Source organism: Eufriesea mexicana, unplaced genomic scaffold, assembly GCF_001483705.2.
Source record: "Eufriesea mexicana isolate 0111107269 unplaced genomic scaffold, ASM148370v2 scaffold5379, whole genome shotgun sequence".
Taxonomy (NCBI): domain Eukaryota; kingdom Metazoa; phylum Arthropoda; class Insecta; order Hymenoptera; family Apidae; genus Eufriesea; species Eufriesea mexicana.
The window spans coordinates 615,870-631,232 of record NW_016913313.1 but is presented as its reverse complement, the minus strand read 5'-3'; the positions used below and the strand labels follow the sequence as shown (position 1 = coordinate 631,232).

Sequence of the window (15,363 nt, the reverse complement as noted above, 5' to 3'; positions counted from 1 at the left end):
TTTTTTTTTTTTTTTTTTTTCACCCATGGAGAAACGATCGAGAATTTATTTTCGCGTATTTCGCATCGTTAGTCCGCTTCTTTGCTTCGCGGACAGGTGTGTGTGTGTGTACATGGATGTCCAGTCCCGGGTAGTCGCAAGCAGTTAGTTTTCATTTCGCTTGTTCTGCTTTCGTTTTTTTTATGGAAACTGGATTTTTAAGCGAGCAAGAGACATACAATGTATTCTCAGTTGCTTTAGGCCTGTCTTTCAATGGGAGACTTAACTGGTACCGGGCATTTTATGAAAGTAAACGAAAGGTACTGCTGCTCTGTTATTTAGTAGGTCGACGAGAGAATTGCTTCAAATGTTCAATTAATTTTTATTTGAAAAATTGTAGTTGCACGTTATTGTGCCTGATCTCTTAAATATCTTTAATCTTGGAAGATAATGAATTAGGAAAATGGCGGCGAAGTTGGCAGAAATTGGATACAAATAATTTATCTTTTTTAATCTTTCTAGATTCTTAGTTTCAAAATTAGGTCTAGAATTCGAAATATGGAAAGAGAATACAAGAAATTGATTTTCTGATATTTTTGTATGAAAAATACAAATATCAATACGAGTTATTTTTAAGATTCAGTGTTGACTAGGAAAATAGCAATTGGATGTAAATTATTTATATTTCGAAATCTTTATACTCCTTTAGCCTTAAAATTAAATTTAAAATTCGAGAAATAAAAAGAAGGTAAAAATTGAAATTATAATTCTTCGTGTTATGGCTTAACAAACATCTCGTACTAAAAATGTAAAATTAACTTCTCTTTTGAGGGATACTAGTAATTCTTTTTTTCAATTTCCTATTTTTTCGTTCGATCCATCCGCAAAATTTTATCGAGGTACCTATATTTTTTAATTTGGCACGTTGCATTGCATCCTGAGGTCGAGGACCTCCGTCCAATTTGAAAGCTTCGTGGCTTCACCGTGCAATTAACATTATCTACCTGTAGGTAGATTCTATCCCGGTAATATCAACTTTGGCTCGCTAATTGTGTAAAAAGCATTAAGCATAATCTTAGTCGTAGCTGTGGTAATAGTTTTCATTCGTCGTTCACCACGGAAATTACGAAGGCTGTGTACAGGAGGAAACAGCAAATGAGAGTAGTTGCGACGTTGAACGGTCGAATAAATTGCCTATTTTTTGTTCTTCTGCTTTCAAAAAGCCCGCCTCCCCTATTCGCTTAATACACTCGAAAAACTGGCGAAGACTCGGGAAGAAATAAAACACGCAAAAGAAGGCGGTATTAATCGGGAATCCTGTTTGCAGAATTTCAAAACTGTCTACCTAGTTGCTCGAACGCAACTTTATTTGTAATTCATGCCGCACTTTTACTCGTTTTACGTTTCGTTACCCTCGCTTTCGAAATTTCTAAGTAAGAAAATCACGATTACAATTGAATTATTTAACCATTGAATTAAATCGTAATGTATGCAATTTCACAACTGTCCGTATGGTAAATAGAATGCAATTTTCGATGCAATTTGCGCAACCACGCCCTTTAACGTAATCGATTAATCAACTTTCGTGAAAATTATAAGAAAATTGAAGTTATATTCTACTTAAAATTGAATACAAAATATTTTCCAAGTAATTTACGTGGAATTTTCTAAACGTCTCCTCGATAATTTTATTCGCAATTCAAATTTTTAACTTTTTTAACTTAACTACTTTTTAATTTTTAACTATAGCTTTTTAACTTTGTCATCTTAACATAGGTGACTCATCTAAACTTGATAATTCGATAAGAAACTCGTAACCGTAATTTACAAAATCATTCATCATCGAAACACCATACTTACAAAAATACTTGCAATAACTATAAACCGAATAAATCCATGTATAATTTGCAAGATTTCGAAACTCCGTGTTACTAGTTCAAGTGCAAGCTTAATTTTAATTCACGCTGACCCAATTTTCAGAACTTCCAATTTTATGTGATCCCAATAATATCGTCCATTTCCAATTTTATGAATTAAAAAATATATATTTCAGTGAAGAAGTTGGTATTCAATCACTCTTTAGCACCAGTCCAAACATTACGTTGCTCGTTCAAGCCTAATTTCATTCGATGTACCTACTCTCCATCCAGTATGCAAGGTAACCAAATGACTAACTCTCGCACGAGACCAAACGATCAATCAAATCCGAAGCAAGAAACCGTTGAAACTGCAAGAAACGCGAGGTTATAGACCATATCCGATAGCAGTTAATCGAAGCTTAATTATTTGACTAAACATCCTGCACTAACCTACGCCTGAACTTCCAAAACGATCAATCAAGTTTCCAAACAATATCCTGAAAGTTATCCAGAACATGGTCGAAGTCCAAGTATTTAAAACTCACTTTTATCCTAATGTAGGATTACTGCTAGATTAATCCTATGTTGACAGAGATCTGCGTGTCTAATAAACAACGACTCCTTTTTAATAATAAAACAGGTTTATTTAAACTAAAATATTACACTAGGTTTCTCTCAACTCTAACTCTCAAACACACGATTCTCTACTCACTACGTCTTGGCTACACGCGTTCTGCATCGCTCGTGCCTTTGCACCCTTATTTAAAGTCTAACACTCTCTCTTTTCATATGGAAGCTCTCTTCGTTGATCACTCATTTCCCACGCGACTTCGCAATTTGTGGGCCAAGTACTTCAAACACTCGGACACATTCCTAGACTTTCGTTCATTGCTTGCACTCGACCCGGTCGTAAATATCTCATACATACAATCCTTACACGTGGTCATCCATTCGTCCGCACGCACTTCACATGATATCCTAAACGCCTAAGTCGAATCCTATACCGCCTTTAATACTGTTTCCTTCTGACACCGCAATGTTTCCCTATCTCCAGCTTCAAAATTCCGAGGCTTCCTCCGGTACGCGAAGATACAAATGGCTTCCTGGACCCGCGCGAGAGCGAGCGATTAACCAAACGGGAGGTGAGAAACGCGAGATTATACGAGCAGATCTAGCATATATTATCGGAGCTCGATTATTTGATTAAATATTCTCTGCTATCTGGGAATCGAAATTCCATCGGAACGCGAGTTATTCGTCCGCTGAATCGCATCAACCACGGCTAGCATATCCGGATTATCGAGCAAATATATGAGATACGAGATACGAGAGAAATGGCCAGTAACAGGAGCATAATCGGGAATGGTCGATCCACGGCCATTAAATCCGTCATTACCCGAGCGGATTTCACCGACGGCGAAAAATCGGCTGGAAATGTCACTGGTCCCGGAGCACGAGGCTACTCGGCCTGAAATTTCGTCGGCCACGCCCGCTCTCTCGTTGCACCTGCGAGATATCGCCTGGTTTTCTACGATCGTTGAAACCCGTGTGCTATACCACACGCTTATCGTTCCCTCGGCTATGGTTTTCTTGTTGTTTTTCGACTGTGAACGTACAGGCCGCTCCTCTTACGTGAGCCCGTGGAACGAGACTTTTACGAAAGTCCATGCATCGGCGCGAGAAAGTAAAGCATATCGGGGGTTTGCCTTCGGGCAAGCTATCTGCTCCATTTTCCGACCTGCACGCCGTGGCTCACGATGTCATATCGTTGGCCGTATCCGCCTATAAAATGCAAATAACCTCCTTTTCCATCGCGTGCGTCCCTTTTTCTTCTCCTCGCGCGGACACAAGCGTAATGGAGAGGAAGTTGCCGATTTACAGCGTTATTCTTCGATAAATCTGAGAATCAGGGGTACCGCGCGAGGTGCGATGAAGGAAGCAATTTACCATGATCGTGCATTACCATTATTTAACGTTCCTCGTGTTCGTCGATAGCCAGGTTGTAATCGAGCGAGCGCGAGAACCGTGCAGCCGGATAGGAAACAGGGAAACGTTTTGCTCGTAATTGGGTTACGAGAGGGATTCGAATGGGTAGGTTTCGTGGTAGGAGAAGGTAAAATATGCTTGCGAGCATGCAGTAGATACTTCGCTTAGAAGCTGCACCTACTTAACCAGCTCAGCAGCACTTGGTATTATGCGCTCTTACGGTCACTAGGTATTTGTGATATTTCTTCAGACGATATTGGTAGTAATTCAATCACAAATCTAGAGTGGGTTTAGCAGCTGAAGATGTCTGCAATTTTCTGAAGAAGAGTATTGGTCTGTAATGACGAACCTTTAACTTGCGTGCTGTGCTACATTTAGAAATATCTATCATTTTACACTGTTTGTAGGTCTATTAAAAAAAGAGATATATTTTTATATATTCGTTTTATATTAAAATGATGCAAAATAAATTTATATTTTGTATATTCGGGAAATCGAAAAATAGTTACAATTATTTAAGTCACCTTTTAATTGTTGCTATATGTTTGTGTTTTGTCTCATTATTCTGTTTTTGATGACATTTTTACTAATTGTAAATGGTAATTTAGCAATTCGCTTAATAATTGTATCTTTATTTTGCAATTTATTTTTTGTTTATTTTATTTTGTTTACCGTCCGTAAACAATGCATGTCACCTTTAACACGTGTGTTATAGGTTTGCCATCACTGCTATAGTCAGAGATTAATATTCTTGTGAGTATAAAAGACTTTACTTAGAGACTGACCCTATTCACAGAGATGAAGGTTTGATCCAACATGGCGTTTGACAGTAACCATGCATTCACATTAATAGTCTTAATATAATATTGTTGTACAGTCAGGAGAAATTTATTTTATAAATCAGTACTGTTTGTAAAAAGGACTTGGAACAGTATCGTTGCAAACAATGATCATTTATCCACGACAGAATAGTCTTTGTTTAAAAATTGGTTGTGTTTAAGGAGATGAAGAAGACTTGGTCCACCTAACCTCGAGTGATGACTATATATTAGTAATGATATTCTTGCGAATATAAGATGGATTTTACTTAGAAATATGACCCCGTTCACATAGATGAAGGTGTGATCCAACATGGCGTCTGACAATCATCATGTATCATGCACTCACATTGATACTCTAAATATAACACTGTTATGAACTCAGAATAAATTCATCTTCTAAATTAGCATCGTTAAAAATAAGGGACTTATTACAGGGTCACTTCAGCGAATGATTAAGTATTCATAATTATACTCGTAATATAATATTACTTACAAAGTCAGAATAGGTTTCCCTCGTACGTTGTCTTGTTCAAAAAGACGAGGAAGATTTAGTTTCTAGCCAATGATCCTTTCATAACTTCAGGCAATACCTTTAGTGTAAGATTACAAAGTAAAATAGATTTCACTTAGAAGTTAACCCACTTCGAAAGGGAGAAAAGGATGCTTGCAGACCGGAAGTATCGTCCTTCGCAAGAGTCCATCCTTCTCTTCCATTGTTAACACATGTACTAAAGAACTCTACTAGTTTAAATACATTATTCTTTCATTATTACTATATTATTATTATTATTATTATTATTATTATTATTATTATTATACATTATTATTTTTCTTCGTTACTTATTTTATAAAAACGTAATAATAATTTAAATTCTCGAATCAAATTCAGAATGCAAAATATTTTCGTAGGAATTATTTATACTTTACATAAATCATGTAACATATCAGAAGCTGTCGCCATTAATGACATATTAACAACCTATTAGCAACCACAATTATACTCGTGCAATATGGCACATATATATAAACTCGATGTTTAGCAAGTAAGAGCACCTTTAAGGAGTCCGATCCATCATCGAGGTTATTTTCCTTGAAATATGGTCTTTTAGTTTCCTCCCGAAGGATATCTGTAATAATAATGATAACGTAATCCTACGTGTACGAAGCGAATTTCTATGCTAATGTGATAACATAAATATGATAAAGCTGCTACAAGATTAAGCTTGTTTCGACTTGCGCATCTCGAACCTTTATAGAATTTAGCATCCTCGAGCAAAACCGTTTTCTTTCACGCTGAGGAAATGTTTTACAGCGTCGCACGAGCTTGTTTGAACGGCAGGTGTAAGCACTTGCATTGACAAGCTAAGACAAATTACACGCAGCTGTGGTTATTAAGAGTCTCCATCTTGTCACTATGTTCCTCTTCCGAGAACATGGAAATACATATTCCCTGCCTAAATAATACAACAGAATACGTAACTCCACGTTTCGTTGTTACTTCAGAATTTTTATTCCAAACAGATTAATTTATTATAATTTATTTCTTATTTAATTTATTTTTGTAGGAATTATAGGAAAGGAAAAGAAAGAAAAAGAAATTAAATACAGTTAGTTTGAACTAAAAGAATATATTTTATGAAAACTAATATGGCGGCGAGGCCTGGCAAGGAACTGAACTTCAGAATTTTTATTCCAAATAAATTAATTTATTATAATTTATTTCTCATTTAATTTATTTTTGTAGGAATTGTAGGAAAGAAAAAGGAGGAAAAAGAAACTAAATACTGTTGGTTTTAACTAAAAGAGTATATTTGATCTAAACTAAAATGGAGGCGAGGCCTGGCAAGGAACTAAACTGTCGCGATCCCAACGCTGCTAAAAAAAACAAATATTAAAAACAAATGCCAGTATAGATTCCCACCAGGCCAATGCCGGCCCAGACTACATATTCATCGCCGTTGCACTTCATTAATTTTTGTTAAATTTATTAATGTATAATTTATTTTGTCATTTCATTATTCGTCGTTTAATTTCTTTCGCGAGTGCATCATTTGTTTCGCGAGTTTTATAAATATCTCGCGAAAATTGCGTAATCATAATATCTGCATAAATGTAGAAATTTAACGAGATATAGAGATAATTAGATAGTTATCGTGGCTAAATCAATAACTATTTCAGGAAATATATCTTACATTCATGTAGGATAAAGAGGGACTTTTATTCGTATAATCATTTGCAAGAACGCTCGCGATATGTAATTTGAAATTTGAAATTGCACAATTAAGGTTTATTATCCAATAAAATTAAATTACTCCTAAAATTATAACTGTCAATCAATTTTGCTAATTACATATGCAGGGTAAGGAAATGAAAGGTGTATCTTCTTAACACGTTAAGTACTAGTTTAGTCTACTACAAAACCTATTAATAAGCTTCCGGTCAGTAAAGTGCTAACAACATTTAAACAAGAAAGGGAATATTAAATGAATTTTAAATAACGACTGAAAAAGGAATCGCTAAAAGTGAAAGTAATATAAGTCTGTTTAATTTTATGTCAACGAAATAAGTACTTAAAACGTAGTAACGAACCGAAGGAGTAAGGACGTTGAAATATCTTAATTTCCTCGCTGTTTTTGCTTCTACGTAATGTACTTTACCTTGGACATTAACATATTCCAGTGCTTTAACGAAAAAGATAATTGTAAAGAAATGTAACTGGACAATGGTTATTTGATCTTGGGATCTTATCCCAGTTTGTAACTAATAAATTACGCTCGATATGTAGGTATATCTACTCATTTTCTATAATTATCCAAAAGAAGGGAAATAGATGATTAATATAGACGAAAGTGACGAGAATACAATTTTGTACTTGACAAATTATATCGTCAATTTTTAACATTTATTGCATTTATATACTTATATACTTATATACTTTTATATACTATACTATATTATACTATACTTATATACTTTTATATACTATACTATATTATACTATACTTATATACTTTTATACACTTTTCCATATTCTGCAATTATGAAAGAAAAGAAAAACCGATGTATCCTAGCATCGTAGGCCCCTATCGTAGGACCCTAAACAGAAAAGGGCCATAAAAGAGAAAGCGAGTGAAAGTGTGTGGACAAGATGAAAACCAGGCCCATGTGGAAAACGTTCGTCCACGAACAATCCACCGATGTGTCTGCAATATCTTTGGCGATCGAAGGGGTGAGGGTAGTTTTAAGGAAAATTAGGGAAAGCGAGAGACGACCTTTTCGAAGGACCAGTGTTGTATGAAACTTGGTAGCGAGAGGCCCAACGAAGTCGTGAGGAGAGGTTGTTTATAATCATTTTGAATTGTCTTTTCTTTTTATGTATATCACTGTTTAACCAACCATTTTCTTTGTTCAATCTTACTTAAACAATATACACATATATTGATATATTGATATTATATATTGATATATTGATATTAATAATATTGATTAATTAATATATATTGATATATTATTGATATATGGTATTGATATACTTCGCTACTTTAGCAAGAAGAATGATTAAAAATTAATAGAAATGGCTTAAAAAATTATTTAAAAAATTGGTAATAAATTTAAATTATTAAAACTAATTAGAAAAAAAGTTACAAATAAAAATAATCGAGATGATAACAATTCGATTTATTTCAGTCCTCAAAAAAAAATTGCAAAACTATATCATTAATTTTTAATATATTCCTACAACTTCTGTAATTATAAAAAAAAAAGAAAATTCCAGGTGCACACTGGTGTATTTCAATGCTTTAACAAAGGAGACAGTCACTACAGATGAAAGTGATCAACGGAATACGAACTCGATCTTAACCACTATCTTAATCGAGCCTTCTCTGAACTGGCTGAACAATTTCGAAATTGTACCTTCGCTTATCAGCGTATCCATTAATTTTCCGTGACTGTAGCGGAAAAGAAGGGCGTGCGCGTAATTTCACGTATTTTCTCGAAAGATCATAGATTATGCCTAACCTTCGAGCACGCACGACGTGCACGCAAATCCCACCTTAGTATTTTTTCTTTTCCAGAAACAATGGTCGAGAGACCATTGCTTTGTGAGTTTCCTGGTTTCAATTAAGCTTTCGCTTTCCAGCTAACTCTCGTGTTAATTATACTCGTGTAGTATCACGCGTATGCTCAAGTTGAAGTTTTATTCCGTTATTCGAAGCTGTTTCCTCCGAAAATCTTTCCCGCGTTTCACCGCGGACGTTTAGACACAAAATGGGGTACGAAATTCCGATATGTTGCCGGGAAAATTAATTCTGTCTGAGCAAGTTTAAATATATTAAAATACGTTAGAATCTGTATATCTATAATTACATATTTACAAAATTTATTGTAACTATACCAGTAAAACCTAGTCTCGAGAAATAATTTTACCGAGGATGAAAATTCAACAGGGGTTAAATATATTAGAAAATATTAGAATTTTTCGTCGAAATAATGCATCTATTAATAATAATTATATATTAAAATTAAATTTACTTTTTCAATATTCTGTTTATTATTCTATCAATATATAATTCATTTCATTTGAGACGACACAACTTTCTTCATATACAACAACATAAAACTGCTTTTACATACTATTCAGGTATTAATAGAATGATTATTAATTTTAACAACATTTATCTTAGCCTAGACTTATTCAGCCAATCTTTTCACTCTATAAAACAGCTACCACATTGTACCTTTCTGTAAACAAATTTTGTTTTTCTCTTATATTTACACAAATCTCGACTCTCTGTATATTTGTATATTTTTATTCTTATTTTTCTTTGTTACCATTAATTTTATACCTCACTGTGATAATTTTCTTGTAATTTTTCTAATGAGTTAATCCCGTATAAATAAATAAATACATAAATAATTCCCAATTTATCACATTTCAACTTTTCCTTGACTAGATCCTTGTGGATTGTCACTCAGGATCAAATATTCGTCACCAAAATCGCGTTGTATATAAATAAATAATTCTTTCGGAACTTGCAATAATATTTTTAAATCCCTCGGCAGTTTCGATTTCTATCTGCATTTATTCTAAATACGAAGAAAAATGCTATTAAATCGCCTATATTAACTCGGTGGACAGTAGCAATATTCTACCGAGGCTCGGCTGATTGGCTGTTTCCCCGAACGAAGGGATCTCCTGATGTTATCCGATAATATGAAATCTGAAAACGGTGGATGATAAAACACGAGGGGCTAATAAAATTATCAACGATCTCTGGATCAATCTGATCAACGGGGAATAACGATCAGAAGCGCATTTTCGTCTTCGACCGATGAAACCTCTCCATCAGGCAGAACCTGTTAGCGAATGCATACCATTTCGCGATAGATTTCCTGTTACTTTTAAAAGGTGCCACTCTCGTAGCAGCAAGGCTCAAAGCGGTAGCACAGCATGGAAACCAGAAAAACCAGGCGAAGACCAGTCCAAATATTTTTCACTCCTCTTTCCTCCATTTCTTTCGAGTTCCCTATAAATAGATCTTTTTACGACCCCGCGATAGGGTCGGGATTGTTCTTTTCTGCAAAACTGCAGATGTTTGTCTCGCGCGAAGACCTGGCCTTTGTCCACCCGCGACATTCGTCGTTTTATTTCTTCCTTTCATCTTTCTCTCTTTCGAAACTCACGACGCAGACCACGGCCTAAAACGAGCCATGACCCCCTCGTGATCGCAGCAGTTTCACCAGGGGAAAACAAATTTAAAATGCGATCTCGAACGATTCCTACCGTCATTTACTTTCGCTGAAACCTGTTGTTCCATCGTTTTCTTTTCTCTCTCCTTGCGTTTCCTTTTTTTTTCTCTCCCTTCTTTCGCTCGTGCCCTTCCCTCCCACTCTGTGCCGTTCACCTCGGAAACAGACAAATACGCTTTCGATAGGTCATTATTATCCAGAACGTTTTATAATTTATAGCTAGGGACTTGGTATGCGCGAAATTTATTTTCCTACGAAAATAAATTTGTTGTGTTGTGAGATAGATTTATCTGTCATCTTGATATCATGGTTATTGACCCCTCGCAATGCAATTTAATTGTGAGAGACTGGGCATCTTTTAATTATTCCATTTTAATTAGTCCCTATGCACCTGTTCCATTCGCGATGTAATTATAGAAATTTATAGGGTTTATGAAATTTTTCTCGCCCGTTAAAATATATTAAATGTAATTCTAATCTGATCGAGTGTAAGTCATGTTTAAGGGCTTAAGATTAGTATAGATTTTATGAAAAACTCACGACGAGTTGGACTCGTTGATATAAAGGATTAATATGGAGATTTTCAAGCTTTCAAGGGTTTGAGTAAATGTTATTTGATTTTTTATTTGATATTTGTACACATAGTAATTATTTTATACGTGTATATTGGAATTTAGTTTGATTTATTTATAAGAGGAAAGAACAGAAATGTTCACTTACTGTTAGTGATTTTTGGTATACATTTTGGCAATAGCAGTTAGAGCTGCACATTTCCTTTTCTTATCTATAAAATGACAGTAGAAACTGTTCCGATGGAGTCAAAAATATAAATTAATTTTGTCTGTTCCTCTTTCTTTTCCCCTAATTCTTCAATAAAAATTGAACTTTACTGAAATTAAAAATGGGTGCAATTTTTTATCGAAATTATAGTGTACAATTTTTCGATGAAAGATGGAGTCACTTTGATTAAATTTATCTTAATTTTATATTTCACTTTTATGTCAGATTGGCTTGTATTTTTCATAAATTATATCCGGTATGTTATTATATATTGATTTTATTGTGTCTTTAAAAAGTAACAAGAGGATAAGACATGGCGCGTGAGTAGTAAAAATTAATCGTTTTCACTTTCATGGGTGTTCCTTTTTGGCAACGAGATCGAGAGTTCCGGAAGCCTTGCAGAGACATAAGGTTGAAAGTGTTAACATTTTTAGTTGCAGTATAATGTAGCTCATTGAAAATTCCGTTTGCCAAATAGGATATCCTGTCGAAAACGAAAGCTTCACGTACACATTCTCCCTTTCGAATGACAATAATAACAACTGTAATTATTCGCAATAAGCACGTGCACTGAATATTAAACATCGTCTCCAAATAAGGGGGTGTGTACTAGAAAAATCGAATGCATGCTATACATTTAAAACGAGTCGATCAGTTGCAGGAAGCTAAAAAGGAAAAGGTGCATTCATTTGAAGTATATAAAATTGTTATAAAGTTTCTAGATTTAATTCCAAAATTTTCATTACAGAAAATAAATCGTAATAAATTACGCAATTATATTAAAATGATATATAATAATTGCGTAATAGATTTAAAAATTCAATTCAATTTATTCCATTAATAATATTTTTTTAAAGATGCGCAATTTCACTTTATCTTAAATTAAACGACTGATTTTAATTCTTTATTTGCTGTGTATTATTTTTATAGACAGATATTAGTTATTACGGTACCGTGATGAGTACACGATCATAAAAATGATTAATACGACATTTAAAGAGATGCATGTGTTTCCTATCTATTTTCCTTTAAAAAAGATGCAGGCAAAAAATACTTTCCACTTTTTGGAGCCAAGGAAACAGGTATTCGTTGTACCAATCCTATTGCTTAATCTATATGTTAATATCTAAGCAAACCTTGTTTTTTGTATTCCAATGTCCAGTATTAGTACGCTATCCGTGAACGCTGATATTGCAGTAACATTATGCTAATTACTGACACGTTGACACCTGTGATGTAATAATACTTCTAATATTACACTCGCTCACAGTTAAAATGTCACTCTCAAGCAGCGTCCTGAAGAAAAAGTCGACGAATCGACGGGCCTGAGTACATTTAGAGACTAACGAGAAATCGGATTTAAAAAAATCAATTTATAAACAAGAAAAGTAATTTTCTACTCGACGAGCAAACACGTGTGTACGTGTTAAAGCGTTTAAGTATATCGGATGTTTGAAAACGAGAATTTCACGAATAAAATTCGTTAAGTGGAGTGGAAATGTTCTTACAAATGCTGAAAGTTATTTATTTTACGGTATAAATGTGCCCATCCAGTAAGCATTGGTCTAATACGGTTACATAAAATTAGTAATTTTAGTAGCGAGAATGCAACTCATTGTTTGCACGTCCAACATGGCATTCCGTAGAAAATGCAAGTTATATTATACTTTAACTATTTCAACAGAAACGCATCAATCACTTTTACCGCAACTACGGAAGAGAAAACAATAATCTCTCAGAGAATTTATTACAACTTAGGAAACCGGTAACGTTGGACATCGATTCTTCGAACAACTTCTCTAATATCAAAGCAAACGCGTTAAATCTTCAAATTTCTGACACAGCTCATCGTTGATACGAATACTACTTCATTAAATTGGTAAAACATCGATATTATTCTTAGTAGTCTTTGAAGATTCCCAATTAGTGGCTTCCACGTGTCCTTCTTTAATTCAAATCGAGTCACTGGAAGACCTCCAATACACTGCTATCGTCCAAAACCGATGCTTTATATTCAAAAATTTCAGATACTCGTGTCCCGCCATTAAAATGAAAATTTGGACGTTAACGCGTCAAACGCCACGCCGGTCTTATGTGCCGTTACGTTCACCCCACAGTTAGTCGTCATGCGGGCCCTTCCGGGCCGTACGGACCGGCGAAGCCTGAAGGGAAGTCTAGCGCGTCGATCCCTAGGAACCGGCGTGGCGTTTAACCACTTGCGCTGAAAAGACGTGTCACGCACGTCACAGTGTTTTTGTCGCAGAATGGCTAACGACGTGATATACACGTTGTCAGGCAATTGTTACAGAAACACTGGACCGTTCTGGCACACGCTTCTGTGAGTTCATTGGTAGCACAAGTGGTTAACCCTTTTGCCACGATGTCGTCGTCATGAAGTCTCTCCTGTAGAACGATGCAACGTGTCAAAGATGGAAACACTACGATCGTGCAGTCTTTAGCATTCGGTATTTTGACGCAAATCTTTTGAAGAAGAAATAAAAGAGCTAAGAGAAGCGGTAGCACTTATCTTAATTTTTTACTCGATTTTTGTGGCTGGTGACTATAGTCACCCCTAGTAGCGAAAGGGTTAACGTGTTAAATGACAGCCCACTGATCCAACTTGCCAGACTTACTCTTAGCTAGGGAACCCCCATTTAGGGACTTTCGTTAGGAAATTTCATTTCGCTGAAAATTTCTTCGCGTCTCTTCTTGAGATGCAATGCCAAAGGCACCAATGATCAAAACGACTAAATTTGTTTCAGAACTACGACACGCTGAGCAAAGGGAAGAAGTCGTGGAGCGTAAGACTGGGCCTGTCGCGGCAGAGTCAGGGTACAGATGATCCCGGCAAAGGGTGGGGAACGATAAGCGGCGGAAGCGGGATTTCGCGTCAAATGATCTACGGGGATCCATGGCTCTATGGTACAGTTCGGTCATCGAGGCCTGGTCACGAGCCACGAGGCTTCATGACACCCCCGCCTCCGCCACCCCCGGGAGCACCAGTATTGGTAGTATGTTCCTGTCCGGAATTTCTCAGCGGGACCACCCGGAAGTTCGGCAATTGCCGCAAGTGCGGTGGTCACCGATTGGCTGGTGTACCTTTAGGAGGAACATGTCGGCTACCGCCGGTTTCCTCGAGGTCGAGACCCAGTCTTGCGGGTAAGTTTGCCTCCTTTTCTAAGAATTTCGCGATTTTTACGTCCATCGTGTCCTTAGCGTGGTAAGGCCAGATTATTTCTAATCGGGTGTCGATGACTGATTGACTGCATATAGGTTAATGTAGGATCAAGGTGGTTGGTGGTTTTGTGAGGTGTTTAAACAAAGGCACTACTGTAGAGATCCCGGACGAGACCCCAAAATAATGTTGAAATCCTGGACGAGACTCCAAAGTTATGTAAGAATCCTGGACGAGACCCCAAAATAAGTAGAATCAAGGTGGTTGGTGGTTTGTGAGGTGCTAAAGATTAAGTCACTTCTAGCGAATCCCCGATAAGTTTTCATTAGACGACTACGGCTGGCTCTTTAGTCACTACTCTAATTCTAGACTAACTCTTAACTGTCAATTATTAACTCTGACGACTACCAATCTGACAATTCACTTAACTCTTAGCTAACATATGCTTAGTAACTGACTAAAAACTCCCCTCTGATCTCTAACGACTGACAACTGACTTGACTAACTAACTCTGTCTTCCAGAACAGCTCCTTTTAACTTTACGTCTCTTTCCTAAAACTATCCTACACTACTAGCGAATCTCTGATAAGGCTTTTACTAGGCAACTACGACCGTAACTCGACTAATTACGGTATTCCGACTGACAACTCTATCTCGTATGACTATCTTGACCACCGACGGACTCTCCACAAGTCTTAACTTTCAATCTAACTCTTAACTCTGACGACTACACTACTAACTAACTCTCAACTCTAAACTCTTAACTCTAACTCTGGCGACTACTGACTTGACAACTCTAACACCTGCTAACTCTAACAGTATCCTACATTAACGGATTGATTGCATATAGGTTAACGGCTTTATCTTCTCAGAATTGAAAGCTAATCTGTATTCGTATTCCAGTGAACCAAGGCGAAGTTTGAGAAAATGTAGTCGATGGCTCGGCTTCCGAGTAGCTCGTTTGTCCATCTTGTTTTGGTCTCGCCTCGGAGGAGACGTGAGCTAGGGAAAG

The 15,363-nt window shown here is 36.1% G+C and overlaps 1 protein-coding gene across 1 annotated transcript in view; it reads left to right on the top strand.

The window, feature by feature from the left end:
- The window catches only part of RhoGEF64C (Rho guanine nucleotide exchange factor at 64C), an 84,774-nt gene that overhangs the window by 57,488 nt on the left and 11,923 nt on the right, over window positions 1–15,363 (top strand). Inside the window, exon 3 of the mRNA XM_017906405.1 lies at window positions 13,939–14,335. Within this exon, the coding sequence (XP_017761894.1) occupies window positions 13,939–14,335 (397 nt within the window). The remainder of the gene's footprint in view (window positions 1–13,938; window positions 14,336–15,363) is intronic.